At 43.3% G+C, this 22,259-nt stretch overlaps 1 protein-coding gene across 1 annotated transcript in view; it reads right to left on the bottom strand.

The window, feature by feature from the left end:
* Nucleotides 1–22,259, bottom strand: part of LOC122814240 (cytochrome P450 4B1-like) — a 535,277-nt gene that overhangs the window by 92,081 nt on the left and 420,937 nt on the right. The window contains exon 9 of the mRNA XM_044086838.1: nucleotides 601–665. Coding sequence (XP_043942773.1) covers nucleotides 601–665 — 65 coding nt within the window. The remainder of the gene's footprint in view (nucleotides 1–600; nucleotides 666–22,259) is intronic.

Here is a 22,259-nt window from a genome sequence, read left to right as displayed (position 1 = left end):
CGTATGCAGTGTTTTCTAATAGTAAAAGTGATCAGGGAGTTCGGCATTGGGGAAGTGACCTTAACTAGTGTAAAACTCATCAACTTTACACTTGACAAACTGCACAGCACTTTTTTCTTGCTACTGAATACACAGCACATGTTCACACTTTAATTCATTTTAATTACAATGGGTCCGTGTTTAACAGTCGAAAAACATTTACATTGAACAGCTAAACATCAAACCCTAACCATCAAACGTTCATTCAGCAAACACTCATATTTTTCACCAGGGAAATAAATAGCTACCCAACACTTTGCCATCCCAAAAAATGCAGCATTTCAAACTTACCCAGGTGGGGGGCTGTGCCCCCCACTCCCCTAACTATATATACCAACTCCGAGACCACACTACAGTGGGGAAAAAGGCAGATGGGAAAGTGTTGGCCAACTAGTTACTTTCCCATTTGCTGAAATGAACGTTTGCTGAATAAATGTTCGATGATTAGGATTCGATGTTTAGCAAAATACAGAAATGTAAGTGCTATTCAATTAATCAGAAAAATTTAGAGGGGGTTCACAAAATGTGAGTGATAAATTTCAGAAAATAAAAGAAAGTTACCTCTGGATCTTCCCAGATATCAGGCTGCCTGTGGGTGCTGTATATACTTATTCCAACACTTGTACCTATTGGAAATATACAAACTAGTTTTAATTTGCATACTGTTTATACTTTAATCCTATTTCTCAAACTTTCTTTCAGCAATTAATGGTAAAGTTCAAAGTGCTCAAACAAATCCATCAAGACATGGACCTTCTGTTGAAAACAACCATTATTCACTCAGAAACCTGACATAAGAAAGTGGTATATAGTATGCTGTATTTTCAGGTAGAAACAACTTATCCAGTTTTAATGTCTAACTTTATTTTGTAATTTAATACCTTAAAGTTCATAGCATAAATAGGAATTTCTGATGCAAAATCTGCATTATCTCTGTACACAAAAGGAATGTCAAAGGGTTAAAGACTTAAAATGAACAGTCCTCCTGTATGCCAGACTCCAAAAGGTTACAGTTGCCCAGTAAACAGCACTGAATCAACTTGCGTGAAAAAAACTAATGTCAATTACAGAAAATAAACTCATGATTCAAATACTACAATAAAGTGAATTATTATTATTATTACCACTAATACTGTACTGTAGGTGGCTGTTTGGGGGGGGGGGGGGGGGTAGGGGACTAGAGTTGTTCTGGTGATGTGCAGTTAGAGAAATAGACCGCTATCTGTATTCAATAGTTTAGGAAATAATAAACTGACAAAGGCACATACAGAAGAACTTAGCTTTGTTTTCTGTTACTATTCTGTTGAGTTAAACGTGTTGGACTGAGACAGGGTGTTGCGGTTTTAGTTCACTTTCCCTGGTCGGGTTAGTTGCAGTAACCGGGGAGCTTTACAGTGAGCACCTATGCAAAGGAAAAGAGAGTGTAATAAGGCACTATTAAGAAATGAGAGAAGTATGAAAGATTACAGAAGAGGTTCTGAAAGGGGAATGGGAACAAGATGGGGGACAGGGTTCTGAGGAGAGAACGAGGAAACCTTTAGTAGGAATTAGAAGCTTAGTATATTAGATAAAAAGAGTGACATTAGGATGCAGGAGAGGAAAAAGGAGGTAAGAGCAGTGGGCTAGAGAATACAATTATTTATAAGCTACACCCCTAAACACAGCTGAGCAGTAATACAAATACAGACTGCTATATTAAAATAGTGGAGCAGTAATAATATAGACTCTTAATTTCATAACATATAACTTTTAGTTCACATGTTATCAACATGAATCATGTTGATATTCACAAATGACACACCACTTTCAAAATTCCAGCGAGCTGGGCTGGCAGTATATCTCCTTTTGTTACACCCCCCCCCTCCCCGAAAACTCAAGCTAGTGTTTCAAGTGACCCTTGAGAAACATTGCTTGAGAGGGTGACCTATCTGGGAATACACTATCCCATACCCTGTCTTGAGATTCCAGCTGCCTTGGCATTGCTGACCCAGTACAGTGCTGCACTGTCCTATCATATGCCTGCAATCCTAGGCTCCTCCATAGTAATTTGGGACTTTGCTGGCTGGATCCCTATAGCCATAGATCCCCCTAAGACTCCTCCTGCCTCTTACTGCAAATACTTAGCACCAGGGCCTCCCTGTCATGGTAAGGTTTCATCATGTTAACACGGAACAGTTGGTTCTACTGCCTCCTGTCTAGCAGTTCTACCATGTAGTTAACCTCAATGACCTTCCTTACCACCTTATAGGGTCCCTACCAGGCTGCCTGCAGCTTGTCGTGTCGGAAAGGAATGAGAACCACAACCTGCTGTGCTACAGCATACCTTCTAGCTAGAGCATTCCTGTCATACCAGACCTTTTTCTGCTGTTGGGCTTCTGCCAGGTTCTCCTGGTCCAAGCCCATGAGTTCTCTGAGCCTTGTCCTGAGGTTTAGAACATATATCACAACAGACTCCTTGTGGGATTCACACTCACCCTCTCACTCATCTCAGATCAGATCTAGAGGTCCCCTCACCCTATGCCCATAAAGCAACTCAAAGGGTGAAAAAAGTACAGTTGTGTACCTACCATAAATGTAGATGTTCGAGTGTATTCACTGTTGCAGTCATTACACTTGGGTTATCCCGCTGGCAGGCTACCCGCAGTCGGCCTGAATTCCAAAGTCCCGGTCCGGCGTCAGTTGCTGTCGCCTCTTCCCTGACGTCAGTGCGCCAGGGGTATATAAGATGCAGCCAACACCATTTTCTTCAGTTTTTCTTGCCCCAGATGTCAGGTGCCCCCAAGTAGGTAGGCAATACATATAAAATAAAAACAGTACCTTCAGTCACAAGCAAATACACCACAAAGGTTGTATAGGATAGAAAGGTATAGATAAGGCCAGCTAGTTCAGAGAAGGCAGGCAATACATATTGCTAAAAAAACATACAGTAAAATAAAAACAAGACCTTCATCTACAAGCAAATACACCACATAGGTTGTATAGGATAGAGAAGTATAGATAAGTCCCAGCAAAGAAACGGGGATGGAGGGTGGGTAACTGGACTGCAACAGTGAATACACTCGAACATCTACATTTATGATAGGTACACAACTGTACTATGTTCATCGTGTTTCACTGTTGCAGTCATTACACTTGGGTTGAATCCCAAAGCTGAGGTAGGGCGGCTGGGTCTAAATAGGATTAGGAGTGGCTATGAGGCCCTGCAGAACTGCAGTGGCAAAGCCTGCTCTGGATTTAGAGTAAAGAGGTAAGTGATAATGCTTGGTAAAAATGTGCACTGAACTCCAAGTTGCAGCCTCCAAAATTTCCTTGATTGGTACACCTCTGTGAAAGGCTGCTGAAGTGGCTGCTGACCTGCTAGAATGTGGCCTAATATTGTTAGGCACTGACTTGCCATGCTGTGCATAGCAGAAACGAATACAGTGTCCTATCCATTTTTAAATAGTCTGCTTTGAGATAGCCTTTCCTTGTGATCCTGCAGCATATGTTGCAAACAGCTGCTCAGTTTTTCTGAAAACTTTTGTTTTGTCCTAGTAGAAGCGTAGCTGCCTGTGTATGTCCAAAGACTGCAGAAGTCTCACCCCTTTATTCTGGGGATTTGGATAAAATGTTGGCAAATGAATGGTTTGGTTAAGAGCCACACTGGATACTACCTTTGGCATAAATGTTGGGTTTGTCCTTAGAGAAACCCTGTCCGGATGAAAAATGATAAAAGGTTCCACTGCCATTAATGCCTGTAACTCTGAGACTCTTCTTGCTGAAGTTATTGCTAGGAGCAGAGCAGTTTTATATGATAAGAATTTTATATCAGCTGTATTGGCTGGCTCAAAAGGAGGCAGTGTGAGTTTTACTAAGACACAGTTGAGGTCCCATGTAGGTATCGGTGCTCTCCTTGGGGATCTTATGTTTTTTGCCCCTCTGAGGTACTATCTTAGCAGTGGATGAGAGAAAATAGGAGGTTCCATATTGTAATGAGCTGAAATGGCAGAGGCATGGATCTTAATTGATGAGAAGGATAGGCCTTTGTCCAGCATTTCAGTTAGGTATTGTAAAATCTGAGGAATATTTGGAACAAGTGGCTCAAATCCTTGTGCCTGGTTCCAAGCACATAATCTCTTCCATTTATCTGCATAAGATTTCCTGGTGCTGGGCCTACTTCCTTCCAAAATTACATCCATAACAGCTTTGGAGAGAGGTGTGTTCTGTATGCAGCCAGATTTAAGGTTCTGAGTTGACTGTACAGAATCTGATTGTTTTGTTGAGTCAGAAGATGAGGAATTTGAGGTAAAATCCAAGCTGGGCCTTGAGACAAGCTCTTTAGGATTGGGTACCAGTGCTGGTGTGGCCAGTCTGGGGCAATCAGAATAATTTTTGGCTTCTCTTGTCTAACTTTTAGGAGCACCTTGGGAAGGAGAGATAGTCATGGAAATGCATAAACTGTTAGGGTTTTCCAGCTGAATGATAGAGCATCCACTTTCCATGCTTGTGAGTGGTAAGTCCTTGTGCAGAATCTCTGTAGTTGGCAGTTGTGAGGGGAGGCAAAAAGATCTATGTCTGGGCATCCCCATTTCTTTGTTATCATGCTGAAGACCTGTGGATTTAGTTTCCACTCGTGAGGGTCCATGAGGTTTCTGCTTAGTTCATCTGCCAGAGTATTTTTCTTTCCTGGCAGGAATTGTGCCTGCAGATGTACTTGATAGGTCAGTGCTGTGTTCCACAAAGTCATGGCTTGCCTGCAGAGGGGGTAGACTGTAGTATTGTCTGTCTTTAGTAATAGTTGCCCTGGATGTAGTAGATCCTTGAAGGCTGTCAGGGCATTCTGTACAGCTAGCACCTCTTTTTGATTGATGTGAAGATGCATTTGGTCCGCGCGCCATGTGCCCTGAATACATTTTCCTGCCATGTGTGCCCCCCAGGCATAATCCAATGCATCTGCTGTTAATGTCTGCCTGGCTATGGGTAAAGTGAAAGGCTGCCCCTTGTTGTGGTGACAGGCCAGTGCCCACCATCGAAACTCCTGTTGCAGGCAGGGAATAAGAGATATTATTGTTTCCAGGCTGTGGCAATGTTGAGTCCAAACACTTTTTAGATATCATTGTAGCTTCCTCATATGCAGTCTTGCGTATGGAATTAGCAGAATGCAGGATGCCATGAAGCCCAAAGCCTGCAGGATTTTCCTTGCAGGTAGCTGCGTCTTTGTTACCATCATTTGAAAGTAATGCGTCAGTTGCCTTTGCTTGTCTGGCGTGAGATAAGCCATCTGGGCAGTTGTATTTAAGCTTGCACCCAGGAATATTATCTCTTGAGAGGGCACTAGTTTTGATTTCTTTTCATTTACTGTGTACCCTAGGCAAATTAGTAATCTTTTTACAAACGCCAGATGCTTTAGTAAAATGTCCTTTCTCTCTGCTTGAATAAGGCAGTCGTCCAAGTAGGCATATATTTGAATTCCTTTTTGTCTGCAAAATGCAATTACTGGTGCCAGGCATTTTGTGAAGACCCTGGGTGCAGTAGATAAGCCAAAGGGCAGTGCAGAGAATTGGTAATGCATTGAGCCAGCTATGAATCTGAGATATCTTCCGCAAGATTGTCTGATTGGAACATGCAGGTATGTCTCTTTTAGGTCCAACGTAACTAGCCAAGCCTTCTTGCCCAGCATGGGTAGAAGTTGCTGCAGTGTCAACATTTTGAATTTTGAAACATCCAGGAAAGTATTTAAAATTGACACGTCCAGTACTGGTCTCCAGGCTTTGTCCTTTCTGGGTACCAAGAAAAGTCTTATGAGCAAAATCCTTGTCCCTGTTCTTGCTGTGGTACTTTTTGAATAGCTTTCATGTCCATGAGAGCAGAAATTTGTTTTTGTGCCTCTGCCCATTGATTTTGTGGAAGGTCTGGCATACCTTTTGACCTTGGTAGGGTGTGAAAGTGGAACCTGTAACCCTGAGAAACAATATTCAGTACCCATTTGTCCTGGGTGATCATGTGCCAATTTTGTGAGAAAGGAGCTAGTTTTCCCCTTAAGGGTATTGCCAAAAGGTAAGTGCTTGGCATTTGTAGAGGGAAGTCATTGAGACTGTTTCCTATAAGGTTGTGATTTGTCTTCTCCGCCTTTGGGGGCTGAAGCACCCCATTGTTTAGGTCTGCATGAGCCTTGGGGCTGAGATCTGCCTCTTGGGCATCTGTATCTGCCTCTTTGTGGCCTGTCTGACACTGGAAAGGACCAATTTTTAGAAGGCTAGTTCCTGCTAAATCTAGGTGGCTGAACCTGTAAGAAATCCTTTACTGTTTGCATTGATTTTGCTTTATCCTCCATTTTCTTTAACACCTCTTCTGCCTTAATACCAAACAAAGTATCATGCTGTAATGGAGCATCCAATAATTTTGCTTTAATGTGATCAGGTAAACTTTGTTCTTTTAACCAAGCATGCCTTCGAATGACAGAACCTGTAACTGCGGCTCTGCAAGAAGCCTCTACTGAATCAAAACCACATTGCAGAGTATGCTTTCCCACGTCTTCAGCTGCATGCAATAGATCCAGCATTTCCTTATTGTCAGGACATTCTGAGCTTGTAAGCATTTTCTGTTTTAGCAAAGACATTAGGTATTGTTGATATTTAAGCATGCAAAGTTGGCAGTTTAAAGCCCTTACAGCTAAAGTAGCAGAAGTGTAAACCTTTTTCCCCCAGCTATCCAGTGCTCTAGAATCCCTATCAGAGGGAACAGGGTTTTTTGCAGTGGAAGCCTTGACCCCTTTGGGACCCTGAGAAATTGTTTCTGGGTCAGCAGCAGGGTTTTTATAAAGAAATTTATGAGAGTCTGGGACCCTGTAGTACCTATCTGGCTTGACTGGTGCAGGGGGTAAAGAATCAGGAGACAAACTGGATTCAGAAAAAACATCATCAACAATATCTAGTACAGGGGGGATAGCAAGGGGCCTGTGCTGAGGTAGTAAAAGAAAGTCTCTGAGCCTTTTCTTGGATTCTGAATAATCCTGGCTCTCCCAATGGAAATGCTCCCTCATGGTGTGCAAGGTTTCCCCAAAAGAGTAATCCTCAGGAGGAGAGGCTGAAGGGATACATTCTTCAGCATCAGAGTCCTCATAGGGAGGAAGAGAATATCCTTGCTCTGAAGAGGAATCAGAGGAAATAGAAACTTGGTCAGAGGAGTCATAGTCAGTGTCTTGCCTAGGCCTTTTATCAGGAGGGGGATGGGAACTCCTGATCAAAGTAATTAGGTCTTCGGCCATTTTAAGCATCTGTTTCTTTGGCATGGATGACTGTCCAGGAGAATGCTGTACTTGTTTCTTTGTCTTTAATGGTGTTTTAGACTTTGCCTTGGCTGCTGAAGTGGACTTGATAGTAAGCTGTGTAGGTCTGAAAACACCCTCAGAAGCCGATGCCTGCTCAGCGGCTCCGGACCCATCTGAGGGAATAGTTTCCATAGGCCCAATACCTTGAGTTTCCAGAGGCCTAGTTGTCTTCAAGTGGGAGTCGGAAGCAGCCTGTGGCTCTGAGGTAGCGGGTGTCAGGGGCTGCGAAAGTGCTCACTGAGAACCAGCGACTGACCTAGAAGAGGCGTCATCGTCAGTTTTGGACCTTGGATGCCTGTCCTTTTCTTTGTCTTTGCATTTTTTATGAATTCCAGTCATCGGTTGTTCCAACGGCTTTATGTAGTTAAACCTTCGGCCAAAGTAATGTAAAGCAAAATCAAACCGACGCTTAATAGTGCGTTGGTTGAATCTAGCACAAAACCGACAACTAGCAACGTCGTGGTCAGGGCCTAGGCAAGGAATACAGTAGGAGTGAAAGTCCTTATGAGGTATTTGCTTCCCACAAGAAATACAATTGTTAACTTCTATTGACATCGGTCTGGAGCAAGAGAAAGTTTCCCCAACGGGGTACTTAGCTTTATTGAAGATTTCAGTTCTGAAATTCAATTTTGAAAATCTCAGGAGTCGGCCGGCCGGCACTTGCGAACTGCTTTTGCTTTGGGCACCACGCGGCAAGAAAGACTGAAGAAAATGGCATCGGCTGCATCTTATATACCCCTGGTGCACTTACGTCAGGGAAGAGGCGACAGCAACCGACGCCGGACCGGGACTTTGGAATTCAGGCAGACTGCGGGTAGCCTGCCAGCGGGATAACCCAAGTGTAATGACTGCAACAGTGAAACACGATGAACATCCTGAAGATTCCTGGGGTACCTCTCTGTAAGCAAAAAAAAAAGATGGGGCAAATATTTTTCCCACTCAAACTGGTCTGCAAATGCCCATAGCATGGTCTTAAGTGTAAAGTTTAACCTCTTAACAAGACCATTAGTCTGGGGAATGGTAGGGGGTGGTCTTTAGCAGCTTCATCCACAGTACTTCCACAGACAAGCCAGCAGGTCTGACATGAAATTGGCACCTCTGTCAGTCAGTATTTCTTCTGGGAAACTACTCTGCTGGAAATATTTAATAAAGCACTTGCCACCTTTTCTGCCACAATGGAGGACACAGCCACCGCCTCAGGGTATCTGGTAGCATAATCTACTGTCACCAGGATACACTTTTTCCCTGAGGAACTTGGGATACTCAGAGGCCCCACAATATCCATGGCTACCCTCTGAAATGGCTCCTCAATCACAAGCAAAGGCATCAAAGGAGCTTTGACCTTGTCCCCTGCCTTGCCTACTTTTTGGCACTGCTCACAGGTCCTGCAGTACCCTGCAAATCTGGAAATCCCAGACCAATAAAAGTTTTGCATAATATGTCTCTTGGTATGCTTTATGCCCATATGACCTACAAAGGGAATATCATGGGCTGTGGCTAGAAGTGTCAGATGATAGGCTCTGGGCAATACCAACTGCTGCATTCTCTCACCCTCTTGCCCTCCCTCATGGGTCTACTCTATACAGTAACACTTTGTCCCAGTATACAGACTCCCCCTTTCCATGAGAATCAGGTGCCTCACTAGCTACCTCCCTCAGGCCCTGTAATGTAGGTTCTGAGAGCTGAGCCCATTTAAACCCTCTTATTGTAACCCTTCCAAGCTCTCCTTACACAGGAAGTCTGGCATCCTGCGTCAGCGGTGCCTCACTGTTACCCTGGGTACTACTACTCATCTCTGCCCTTGCAGTCATTCTGTCCAAGGGAACATCAGTACCCACAAGCAGCTGTGGCCTGCCTTCAGTCTCATTGCTGCAGGGTAGCTCTGTCTCTGAAGTAACCACCACACCAATCCTGGCTTCAAGTCTGTGGTCTGTCCGAGTATTCCCAAGGCTACCAGACTGCATGCTTATCTCCAAGACTGACTGCATGTCACTGCATGCACACAAGGTACTGCATTACCAAATCATTCCCTATCAGGACATCTGTAGGGATATCCTCAAACACACCTACTTGCTGGCTTCCTTTTCCACCCTCCCAGTCAAGGTGAACCCTAGCCAAAGGTATTTGGAATGGGGTCCCCCTAAAGCTCTGACTGCAGTATACTGCCCAAGGAAGTAGTGCTCCTCATTAACCATTGCAGGCATCACAATGGTTATGTTACAGGCTCTCTCTCTCTTAGCAGTGGCCTGTTTCCCATTTACTAAGATAGGATATAACCTCTTGTGGTAGTTTGGTACCTTTGTTGTCTCCAGACAACTTACTGCTGGCATTCTGTCAATTCCTCTTACTGGTTCTCCCACATTTTGTTCCCCACCTTGCCTCCGTGGACATCTATATGCTACATGGCCCCACTGGTTGCATTTAAAACATTTATCTCTTGGTCCTGAATGTGTACCTGGACTAGTGGCTTCCCCTGCTACTGGCAGACTCTGTTGGGGCAGTCTAGGCTGCCCACCATGGGTTCCCTTAAACCAATGAGCAGCAATGGATATCCCTTTCCTGTGCAGTGATGCCCTGCTTGCTAGGTATAGGTATTCCTTCTTCCCTGACTCATCTGCAGTATTGCAATGCCCATCAGCTAACCAGATTCTCATGTCCTCAGGCAAAGTGCTAAGGACTTGCTTCCCTCATCAAAAGGTCTGCCAGCCCTTCAAAAGTGATGACCTGACACCTACTCATCCACCTATGAAAATAAGTGCTTAGGTATTCACACACACACTTTCATATGCCTTGCATCTATGCTCACGAAACATTTTCCTATAAGCTTCAGGTGTTAACCTAAAACATTCTCACAATTTTTTTTAACTGTATTATAATTTAAGCAATCAGCATCCGACAATTTAGAAATCGCAGTTACAGCTTTACCATGAAGTAAGGGGGTCAGGAACCGTACCTAAAGCCCTTGGTCAACATTATACTGTTTACATACCCTTTCAAACATATGAATGAAACTATCAAAATTATCCCCCTCTGTAAACTGTGGAAGAAATTTACTGACCTTTGTTGCTTCTGGGCTTTGGCTACTCCCTTCCCCATTACCTCCATGACCCTGGCGAAGAGTCAGCATCTCCTTTTCATGTTGCCACTGCCTCTCATTCTCCTCAGCTTCCAGATGTTGCACTTTCTCATTTTCCTCAGCATCCAGATGCCTCAGCTTCTCATTCACTTCAGCCTCCAGGCGTCTCAGTCTCTGCTGATTCTATTTCCAAACGTTTAGCCTCCAGTTCAAACCTCTAACTCCAGACAGATTTTTAAGTCCTCTGTGGAAAGGCTGAACTGTCCGTTTTCTGAGATTTGTACGTCTCCAAGGCCAATCTGATTGACTTCCTGGTTGCTATTCTGTGATGCAGCTGTGACTAAGGCTGCAATCATTTCTGCTTTAGTCAGGTTGTCATGCACCAGACCTTTGGCCTGGCACATCTCAGACAACTGGCTCCTTGTCAGCTTGCCATACTCCTCTGCAGACATCATTGCCCGCCTCTCTGACTAACTAAGCTAACAAAAAATAAATAAAACTATTGTGATATGAAACTCTAAATGTTCACTGTGCAGGTGATTGAGAGTCAGGGAAGAAGGGAGACCTATACCTAGCAAGCAGGGCATCACTGCACAGGAAAGGGATACCCATTGCTGCTCATTGGTTTAAGGGGACCCATTAGTGACCACTGTTTACAGACTACAGGAATACAATCTCCACACTACTGAATCCTAACATATGCCAGCAATTAATATGCAATGCCCCAACAATGGCCCAGTAATCAAGAAGCCTCAATCCTCACCACTGGCAACAGTGGGGGATGTGCACAGTTGGAGGATGACAAGTACACACAGTAAAGTGCAATTTCCCTTAAAAGCACACAGCGACCACAGTCAGTCTGGGGCTGGTGTTTCCCCCTCTCTCCAGATCCCCAATAAGACTCCCACTGGCACAGCTATAGGGTTGAGATCTCAGCTGAGTGGTCAAACCAAGAGCTCCTGCACCCTCTCTGTCCAAGTAGTGCTTCTTGTCATTGTCCAAGTAGCTGACATACACACACTTTGAGGTTTGATTCACACACACACACACACACACACACACACACACACACACACACACACACACACACACAGCTGGGAAAAGCTGGCACAGGTTTACTAGCTATTCCCCCTTCTGCCCAGACTATAAGGTAGTTATCACTGCCATGAGCCACTACTTATCAGCTACTTTAAGGCCCTTACTGTAACTGAAATATGTCTCACAAATATCAGCCATAATGATAGGCTTAAATATATTTAATAATAAATAATAAAAGAACAGGAAAATACTCACTAAATCATCACAGTAACTTCAGAGTTCAAAATCACTGGAAATATTTAAAACAACATTGCAGGACAGTCTTGAATAAACAAAGAAAACATTTAAGCTGTACCCATAGCCAGCCTTAGGCATAGACCAACTAGGCAGCCACCTAGGGCGACTCTCTAGCAGGGGCACTTTTCCAGTATTTATTTGGTGTAGATAGACTAGGATGGGGGCACCGGGTAGTGTGGTGGGGGCTCCATGGAACCCTTTTGCCTAGGGCACCAGTTGACCTAAGGCCGCTCCTGGCTATACTTCATTATATTCCTAGCTGTACCTAGGAGAAATTACTGTACCCTAGTTAACTTACTTATAGAACACAAGCAGACAGAAGTGGCGAGTTGACGTTCTTGTCAGGTCAAAGACAAAATACAAACTGCACTCTCTCTCAGACGGCTTTAAATTAGTATTTCAAATATTAATGCTGGGATACTTGCAGCATGACATCAGTTTCTGTCACCAGACTCTAGTTCCCAAGCTAAACCACAATTGCTAGAAACTACCAGCACTTAGCATCTCCCTGTGAAAACAGAAAAACAAGGACCCTTCTTAGATCTTCTGGCAAATGGTGGAAGCCTTAAAATAATTTACATTCCTCCACATGTAAAGAAATACAAAAAACTTCTAGTTCTAGACATTGTCTCTGCTACTGCACTGAAACTGCGAGATAACATCTTTTGTTTATGGTCCAGCTATAAAGCAACTTAACCTCCACCATTCTTCTGAAGTTTTGCAAGTTAATCTCCTGTGTTTCAGTCACCCTTGTTAACTGTTACAACAGTGTATAAAAATATCTCTTCAGCAAACGTCTATATAATATGACATACAGTTCTAATACTTTTATAATACAGGCATATGAATCATGTTGATATTCACAAATGACACAACCACTTACAAAATTCCAGACAGCTGGGCTGGCAGTATCTCCTTTTGTTACATTTCTATACAAGTCATATTAATATTCACAAATGACATATAATAACTTGCAAAATTCCAGTGAGCTTGGCTGGCAGTATCTCCTTTTGTGACACTGGATTGCATCTGAGTTAACTTAGGGGTGGGAATATAATGCAGTGTTTTGGTTGAGGGTAAGAGTAAGGGAAAGACACTGTGTGTGTGTGTGTGTGTGTGTGTGTGTGTACAAGTGTTTATTGTCTGAAGGTTAGGGTCAGAGTAAGGGACAGATTAGGGGGTATAATTAGTAGTGTGTACGTTTGATGTTGCGGGTCTACTTCACGTTGTCGTAAACTGACAATATCGAGTCTGATATTGTCAGCACAACAATATTGAAAGTGAAGAACATCGTGCAAGTAAACGGAAATCTCCGTAAGGGGAGATTTCCGTTTGCCTCAATGCAGTGCGGTCTCGGAGTTGGTATATTTAAGTAGGGGGTGTGTGGGGGGTAGCCCCCCTGCCTACGCCATTTATTTTTTAATTTGTTTTTCTGGTTTTTTTTTTTACTTTATTCAATGTTTTACTTAATTGATCAAAAAGTTCGACCTTTATTGATTCAATTAAGTAAACTTTCGATAACGTGATATAGACGCAATGTTGCATGCATGTGTGTTTAAGTGTCTTATGTAGTAGTGCTGTTAGGGAAAGGGGATTTCATAAATTAATGTGTAGAGTTAGGCTTAGAGCCAGGTTTATGATTCACAAGTGCTAACCTTAACTCTCAAACCGCCCCTGCCTCTAACGCTTAATGTTGCACATTAACTTCTAAAAATGTTTCCCCTAACAGTACCACCATTTTAAACAAAAAAAATATTGAATTACTGCAATCATACATTTATATAAAAGAGAACAAACCATATTGAGTGTCATTTGCAAACATTACACATCACATATAATCTTCAATACAGTCATTGTCAATTGAAAATTACATATTATACAATTCCTCCCGTACAACGTGCACGCTGATTGGCCAGCCCAACCAGCGTGCCCGTTGTAAATCCCTCAATATACTAACGGAAAAAGGTCCGGTCGCCCGGACTTTTTCGTTAGTATAAACTTCTCGCTATGTTAAAAGAGTTTAACATAGCGACAGGTTAAAAAGCAGCGGAGATCTCCGTTGCTTTTAAACTCTCGCTATGTTAAACTCCTTTAACATAGCGACAGTAATAATAAGCAACAGAGATCTTGCGATCTCCGTTGCTTTTAAAACTGTCTCGCTATATTACATGGGTTTAACATGGCGAGACAGCTTTAAAAATAACGGAGGTATCCGTTGCTTATTTTAAAGCTGTCTCGCTATGTTAAACCCATTTAACATAGCGAACAGTGCTTGCCCACAGCTCTGATGTACTGCGTAGGCATGCGCAGTACATCAGAAAGTACAGTTTTGTACCTACCATAAATGTAGATGTTCGAAGATCCACATTGCTGCAGTCCTGACTATTGGGTAGTCCGCTGTCCCAGTCGGCCCGAATACCAAAGTATAAGGCTGGCGTCGGTCAAAGCGCGTTAGACTGACGTCAGGGCGTCAGAGTACAAATCGCATGACCGACGTCATTTCCTCAGTCTTTTCTTGCCCCAGATGTCAGAAGACCCTAAAAGATAAGGCCAAACCAAAAACAACAACACACCAAACACCCTGTACCAAATATATATACAATATATACAAAGTAAGAAAGGTACAACAATCCCACCCACACAACCACCCCTAAACACAGAGGGAAGGAGGGAGGGAATTGGACTGCAGCAATGTGGATCTTGAACATCTACATTTATGGTAGGTACAAAACTGTACTATGTTCTTCATCTCACATTGCTGCAGTCCTGACTATTGGGTAGAATCCCAAAGCAGAGGTAAGGGAGGATGGCAAATCACAAAGAAGCAGGAGCTGACAACATGCCCTGTAAAATAGCAGTGGCAAAACCAGCCCTAGATTTAGAGTAGAGAGGAAGGTGGTAATGCTTAGAGAAGGTATGCACTGAACTCCAAGTAGCTGCCTCTAAAATATCCTTAGTTGCCACCCCCCTTAGAAATGCTGTTGAAGTGGCAGTAGCCCTAGTGGAATGAGGCCTAATCCCAGCTGGAATCTCCTTGCCATGATGGGAGTAACAGAAAGTAATGCAAAACCCAATCCACTTAGAAATAGTTTGTTTTGACACAGGCTTGCCCTGAGAACTCAAAGCAAAAGAAACAAACAACTGCTGAGACTGCCTGAAATCCTTAGTCCTGCTTAAATAATAACGCAACTGCCTGTGTACATCTAAAGTATGCAAAATCTTTTCCCCCTTATTTTGGGGATCTGCATAAAAAGTAGGCAAATGAATAGTCTGGTTTAAAGCCACACTAGAAACCACTTTAGGCATAAAGGAAGGATTAGTACGTAAAGATACCCTATCCTTATGGAAAATCAAGAAAGGCTCAACTGCCATAAGGGCCTGCAATTCAGACACCCTTCTTGCAGAGGTAATGGCCAACAAAAATGCAGTCTTCCATGACAAATATTTCAACTCAGCAGTAGCTGCAGGCTCAAAAGGTTGTAGAGTGAGTTTCTCCAACACAAAATTGAGGTCCCAAGCAGGAGTAGGAGCTCTACGTGGGGGTCTTATATTCTTTGCCCCTCTAAGAAATTGCTTGAACAAAGGATGAGAAAACAATGGTGGGTCACAATCATAGTGAGCTGAAATTGCTGCAGCATGAATCTTAATGGAAGAGAAAGACAAACCTTTGTCCAATAACTCAGTAAGATATTGAAGAGCCACACTCAAATTAGGCTCCAAAACATCCAAATCTTTTGCTGCACTCCAAAATAAAATCCTCTTCCATTCTTCTGCGTACACTTTCCTTGTACTAGGTCTTCTGGCTTCCATAATCACATTCAAAACTTGTTGAGGAAGCTGAGACCTGCTGTGGCTCAAAACAGAATATGCCAGGCTGTTAGATGCAGAGAGTGAAGCTTGACATTGAGTAGATGCCCATCCTTCTGCGACAATAGGTGTGGAATCAAAGGTAAGGGCCATGGAGGCTTCCTTACCAGACTCCTCAGCAATGGGTACCAATGCTGCCGAGGCCAATCTGGAGCTATTAAAATCATCCTTGGCTTGTCTTGTCTGACCTTCAGGAGTACCTTTGGGAGGAGAGGCAGAGGTGGAAAGGCATACACATGAAGATTTTTCCAACTGAAAGAAAGAGCATCCACTTTCCAGGCTGTGTGATGAAACCTTTTCGTGCAAAACTTTGGCAACTGGTGGTTTAGTGGAGAAGCGAACAGATCTATGTCTGGAGTTCCCCAGGACACTGTCAATGTCTGAAATACATGAAGATCCAGTTTCCACTCGTGGGGATCCATGATTTGCCTGCTTAACACATCTGCTAAGGAGTTCTGTGCTCCTGGCAGAAACCTTGCTTGAAGATTCAGTTGCAAACTGAGAGCAGTCTCCCACAAAATCATTGCTTGCCTGCATAGAGGATAAGAATGTGTTCCCCCTTGCTTGTTGATGTACCACATGACAGTTGTGTTGTCTGTCAGAATCAACACCTGTCCTGGAAGAAGTAAATCCTTGAAGGCCATTAATGCAAACTGGACTGCTAACATCTCCTTCATGTTGATATGTAGATGCTGTAGTCTGGCAGGCCACTTGTCTTGTATCCTCTTTCCATTCAGATGAGCTCCCCAAGCTGTGTCTGAGGCATCTGTCGTTAAAATCTGACTCGCCTCTGGCCGGGTCACAGAGAGTCCCTTGTTTAGGTGACATTCCTGAGCCCACCACAAAAATTCCTTTTGAATGCAAGGTATTATTGGAATGACAGTGTCCAAATCCTGGCAGTGCTGTGTCCACAAGTTTTTGAGATACCATTGCAGCTTCCTCATATGCAGTTTGGCATTGGGAAGCACCAGAATACAAGATGCCATGAACCCTAAGGCTTGAAGGACTGTCCTTGCAGTCAGCCCGGACTGATGAGATAGTTGATGGAAGTAAAGAGAAAGATTCTTTTGTTTGTCCGGGGTTAAAAAGGCCATCTGGGTTGCTGTATTCAGTCTCACACCCAGAAAGCACATGTCTTGAGAGGGTACAAGACTGGACTTTATTTCGTTCACAGAATACCCTAGGCATCTTAGCACTGCTATCACATATTCCAAATGCTGAAGAAGCACGTCCCTTTCTTGAGCCAGAATCAGGCAGTCGTCCAAATAAGGATAGATTTGTATTCCTTTTAGCCTGAAGAAAGCTATCACTGGAGCCAGAACTTTTGTGAATACTCTGGGCGCAGTAGATAAGCCAAAGGGCAATGCAGAGAACTGATAGTGAAAATTTCCAGCTCGAAAACGCAGATACTTCCTGCAAATCAGTCTGATAGGAACATGAAGGTAAGCTTCCTTGAGATCCAAAGTTACCATCCAGTGATCTTTGCCCAGCAGAGGTAAAAGCTGTTGTAACGTCAACATTTTGAACTTGGGAATGTCCAGATAAGTGTTGAGGATAGATAAATCCAATATTGGTCTCCACGTGTTCCCCTTTTTTGGTACTAGGAACAGGCGTGAATAAAATCCTAGGCCCCTTTCTGGCACAGGAACCGGTTGAATGGCCCCTATTTGGAGCAACAGAGAAATTTGTTTGTCGCCTCTTTTCTTTGTTGAGGAGGAATGTCTGGCATGCCTTTGAAAGGAGGCAAGGTATGGAAATAAAACCTGTAACCGTGGTGAATGATATCCAGTACCCATCTGTCTTGGGTAATTAAACTCCAGTTTTTTCTGAAAAGTGCCAACCTTCCTCCCAAAGGTGCTGCCAGCCGAGAAGAATCTGGCAGCTGAAAAGGCAAGTCATTGGGTCTGCTTACGAAAGGACTGACCCCTGCCCTCACCAGAAGACTGAGCAGGTGAACTCCCTGTTCTAGGCCTAAAAGAACCCTGAGCTCTGCCCCTACCATGTCTAGACCTACCCCTAGACTGGGAATCATAAGCAGGATATGTCCACCCCTTAGTAGGCCAATTTCTACTAAACTTGGAGGCTGAACCTGCAAAAAATCTTTAACAGTCTGCATAGACTTAGCCTTGTCTTCCATTTTCTTTAGAACTGCTTCCACAGGCGAACCAAACAACACATCAGATTGTAAAGGAGCATCTAAAATCCTTGTCTTAACATGCTCAGCCAAATTCTGATCCCTCAGCCAGGCGTGCCTGCGAAGAACCGAACCCGTGGCAGCCACCCTCGAAGAGGCCTGTACAGCATCAAAACCACATTGCAAAGAATGCTTACCCACCTGTTCAGAAACATGAACCAAATCCTGCAACTCTTTACACTCAATACCTTCCGCCAGAGCATCTACCTTAGACTTTAATTGTGAAAGGAGATAATTTTGGTATTTCAACATGTGAAACTGGCAATTCAAAGCCCTCATGGCTAAAGTGGAAGAAGTATACACTTTCTTTCCCCATCTATCCAAAGCCCTTGCCTCTTTATCTGGAGGAACAGGATTTTTAACAACAGAAGCTTTAACACCTTTAGGCCCCTGAGAAACAGTTTCTGGGTCTGCCCTAGGACTCTTAAAAAGATACTTATGAGCTTCAGGCACCCTATAATATCTATCCGGTTTAACTGGAGCAGGGGGCAAAGAATCAGGATTCAGAGAAGCCTCTGCAAAAACATCTTCCACCACATGCAGAACAGGAGGAATAGCTAAAGGCCTATGCTGGGGTAGAAACAAAAATTCCCTAAGCCTTTTCCTGGAATCAGAGAAATCCTGACCTTCCCATTTAAAATGCTCCCTCATGCAGTGAAGAGTCTCTGAAAATGAAAAATCCTCAGGAGGAGAAGCAGAAGGAGTAGAATCATCTACATCAGAATCAGAATATGGGGAATACTCCTGCAAGTCTTCAGCCGAAGACTCAGAAGCATCCGAACACTGCTCAAAACTCCCAAGCTCAGGTTCCACCCTAGACCTCTTATCAGGAGGGGGCATAGAACCTCTAATCATTGTAATCAAATCTTCTGCCATCTTAAGCATATGCTTCTTAGGTACAGACCCTGAAGAACTAGGGATAACACCTGAAACAAAACCTGGCCTGCCCCTGGGAGAAGCCTTGGAAACAGCAGGGGAGGGCCTAACCACCTTAGGAAGGGAGGGAAGAACAGCTACCTGAGAAGCCCCTTCCGCCTGGCCTACCTCCTGAGAGGTCACATCTTGCAGTAATAAAGTCTCTCCCTGGGATTCCAAAGAAATTTCTGGCTGAACCTCTGGCTCCACCGAGCCCTCTAAAGAACCGGCGTCAGTGCGGACAGTTCTTCCAGCCTAGGCTTTGCTGTTTTGTCCTTGCGCTTTTTTGAAGAAGCGGGCGTCGGAGCATCCGACGGCATTTTATAATTACATCGCTTCCCAAAAACTAACCTGGCACAATCTAATCTTCTCTTTATAGTGCGTTTGTTAAATCTAGCACAAGAGCGACAGCCAACAACGTCGTGCTCAGGTCCTAAACAAGGTATACACAAGGTATGGTGATCCCTATGAGGTATCTGTTTCCCACAAGAAGTACAGTTATTCACTTTTTCTGACATCCGGTAAAATACTGAGGCAAGAAAAAACCAAAATATTCCCCAACGGGGTACTTAGCCAACTTGGATTCGGTCTGAAACTCCGACTTCGGAAAATCTCAGAACGCCAACCTGCACTCGCAAAACTGCTTCTGCATCGGACCATGCGGCAAAAAAGACTGAGGAAATGACGTCGGTCATGCGCATTTGTACTCTGACGTCCTGACGTCAGTCTAATGCGCCTTTGACCGACGTCAGCCTTATACTTTGGTATTCGGGCCGACTGGGACAGCGGACTACCCAATAGTCAGGACTGCAGCAATGTGAGATGAAGAACATCTGCCGCAGAATACCAGACAGCTGCAGAAGGGCAGTAAAGAGGCATTATACAATGCCATTATTTAAGAAAAGTAATTATTTCTTTTCTTAAATAATGTCATTGTATAATAGCAATAACCCACTTCTGGATGTGGGTAATGCTGTATTTACCCACGGTTGGCTTTGTTTGGTCCCTCGGGCTTCGCCCTCGATATAACAATACCTAGGCAAACATTTCCAAGTAGAAATTCTGAATCTTACAGACTTTGTTTCGTATTTGTGAACCATACATACATCCTCCCATTGTTTCACTGTGGATTGCTGTTAGGAAAATGTATAACTACAATGCAATATGTAGGCTTAGTGTATTGAAATATATAACTGCAATATGCAGGTTTAGTGCATTAAGGGTTAGAAGGAGTTAATACATTTATTCTGCTTATTCTGTGTGAAAATATGCAGCTGCTAGAAGCTCTGAAAAAAGAACAATGGATGTCTGTAAATCCACCATGGTCAGCAGAATGTGTATTGAGGCCAGGACTGTACCTTGAATGTATCATATCAGAACTAGAGAAAGAATTGTGAAAAACTAAGGAAAGCTGAAACAAGCCCAAGGCCAGGTTGTTTTTCTCAAATATGTTTTTGCAAGACAGCAATTATCTGACCATGTCAGCAGCAAATCTAATAATAGCATCTTTCTGTGAACTTACAGAAAACTGTATAAAAACTGTAGGCTGAACTATGCAAAATCAGACAAACCTTGTACCTACATGCTTTGTCTCCTTGCTGCAAGTAATAAAGGGTGCCTTGCTTGAACCTAACGTGCATTGATCTTTGTGTTTTCTTTTACAGATTGGTCCTTCGGACTGGAAACCTTCTCTTCACCTCGGATCAGATGGCCAGGTGGCTGAAACCGTACGGGGAAGAAACCAAATCGGTTCTTCTTATATGCAAAGTCCTCCGACTGAATTGTTGTCAAAAAAGGCCAGCCACTTTCTGATCTGTGACTGAAGGACGTTTTTTCTGCGAATCGACGATCAATCACGTGGGCTCAGGTAAGGTGAATCTACTTTTTTCTGTTTCAGGATCAGGGACTAGATGTGTATTGTTTTTTTGTCAGCTTGTATTTTTCTTACAGTCAGGGATAGAAAAGGTACTGTCTTGTCACAGATCAGGAAAAACAGAATAAGTAGACTTTAGGCAGTCATTCTGAAGAGACTATAACAAAATCCATGGTACACGTTAAAGCTAGAGAATCAAGGTGAAGTTACATAACAATTAAAGGTAAAGGAAAATGGGTAATAACTGTACAAAAACACCCCGAGACCCACCGTTAATGGAAGATGCAAAATATATGCAGTCACAGCACGCAGACAATGTTAGATACTTTTCAAAATGGGTTATTAACTACGAATTTGACGGAAAATTAGAAAAATCCTCACTCATCAAACTTATTAAACAACTTAAAACTGATTCTAAAGGTCAGATAAAAAAGCAACGACAGTTAGAAATTCCCCAGGCACACAGGTGGCTGGAGGATGTAAACTGTAGAGACCAAAAGAACAAGGATTCAAAGACAATGTTTTTAGATAGGGAGGATAACAACCTAGTAATAGCATCAGCACTTCTGCCTCCCCATCCCTTACCAGAATATGGAGCGAGTAGACAGGTTGATCCACCCCCACTATATCCTGTGATCACTGAGGATAGGGACGCTATAAAACTGAAACTAGCTAAAATAAGGGATCCCATTGAAACTAGGTCCCGAACAAAAGCAGGTAATCAAGAGTCATGGCAGAAATCTAAAGACACACAACCTGCGGGAGAAGAAGAAGAGGAGGAAATATGTCCACTCATAGAAGTACCTAACCCTCAGGCAGGGCAGGATAATCAGGATCCAACCATCTTAGTATATAGACCCTGGACTCAGGAAGATATCCGAAAGCTACAGAAGGGATTCCCCATCCGAAAATTAATTTTAGAAAATTTTCAGATGATTTACAAGGAATGAGGCTAAGTTATCATTTAAACGGGGAAGAAATAGAAAGGGTAGTTGGACAAATTGTAGGGCCAGATTGGTACATGATTTGTGGCAATTGGAATCCTTGTGATGCTGAAGAAAATCTCCTTCCTCATAGCAGTGCAGATTTAGACGCTAGAGTAAAAGGACTTACAGACCGCATCTCTGAAAAATGGAAACCTAGGGCAGACTGGATGTGCATTAATCAATGCATCCAACAGGAGGGTGAGACAGTTGACCGATATTTCGCTAGGCTGCTGGAATGTTTTAACAACCACTGTGGGATGCAGGTCCCCGAAGACCAAAAATAAGATTCCCCATATGAACAGCAGTTGAAAAATGCATTTTTAAAAGGTAGTAGTGCACCTATAAGCAGTTTTATTACAAAACATATGGTTGATCATCGAACTAGCAGGCTACAATCACTACTCAAATATGCTAGGCATGCTGAAAGGCATTTCAATAGCAAAAAGAAAAAGAAGGCTCAAGTATTTTCTGTAGAGGACGGAACAGAAGTTTATGTAGTACACCCCGGGAAGAAGGGCAAAAAAAAATGGACAGGGAGGTAGGCAGTCTGATCAACGATCAGAAGACTTTGAAGGACGTAAAAAAAGGGGTGAATGTTTCAAATGTGGTAAAAAGGGACATTTGTCAAGGGATTGCAGGAAAAATAAGAAAGCAACAACAGAAGA

The sequence above is a fragment of the Protopterus annectens genome, chromosome 10.part0, assembly GCF_019279795.1.
Source record: "Protopterus annectens isolate FY-2018-M chromosome 10.part0, PAN1.0, whole genome shotgun sequence".
Classification (NCBI taxonomy): Eukaryota; Metazoa; Chordata; order Ceratodontiformes; family Protopteridae; genus Protopterus; species Protopterus annectens.
Note: the sequence above shows the minus strand (reverse complement) of the source record. Positions and strands in the feature narration are given on the sequence as shown.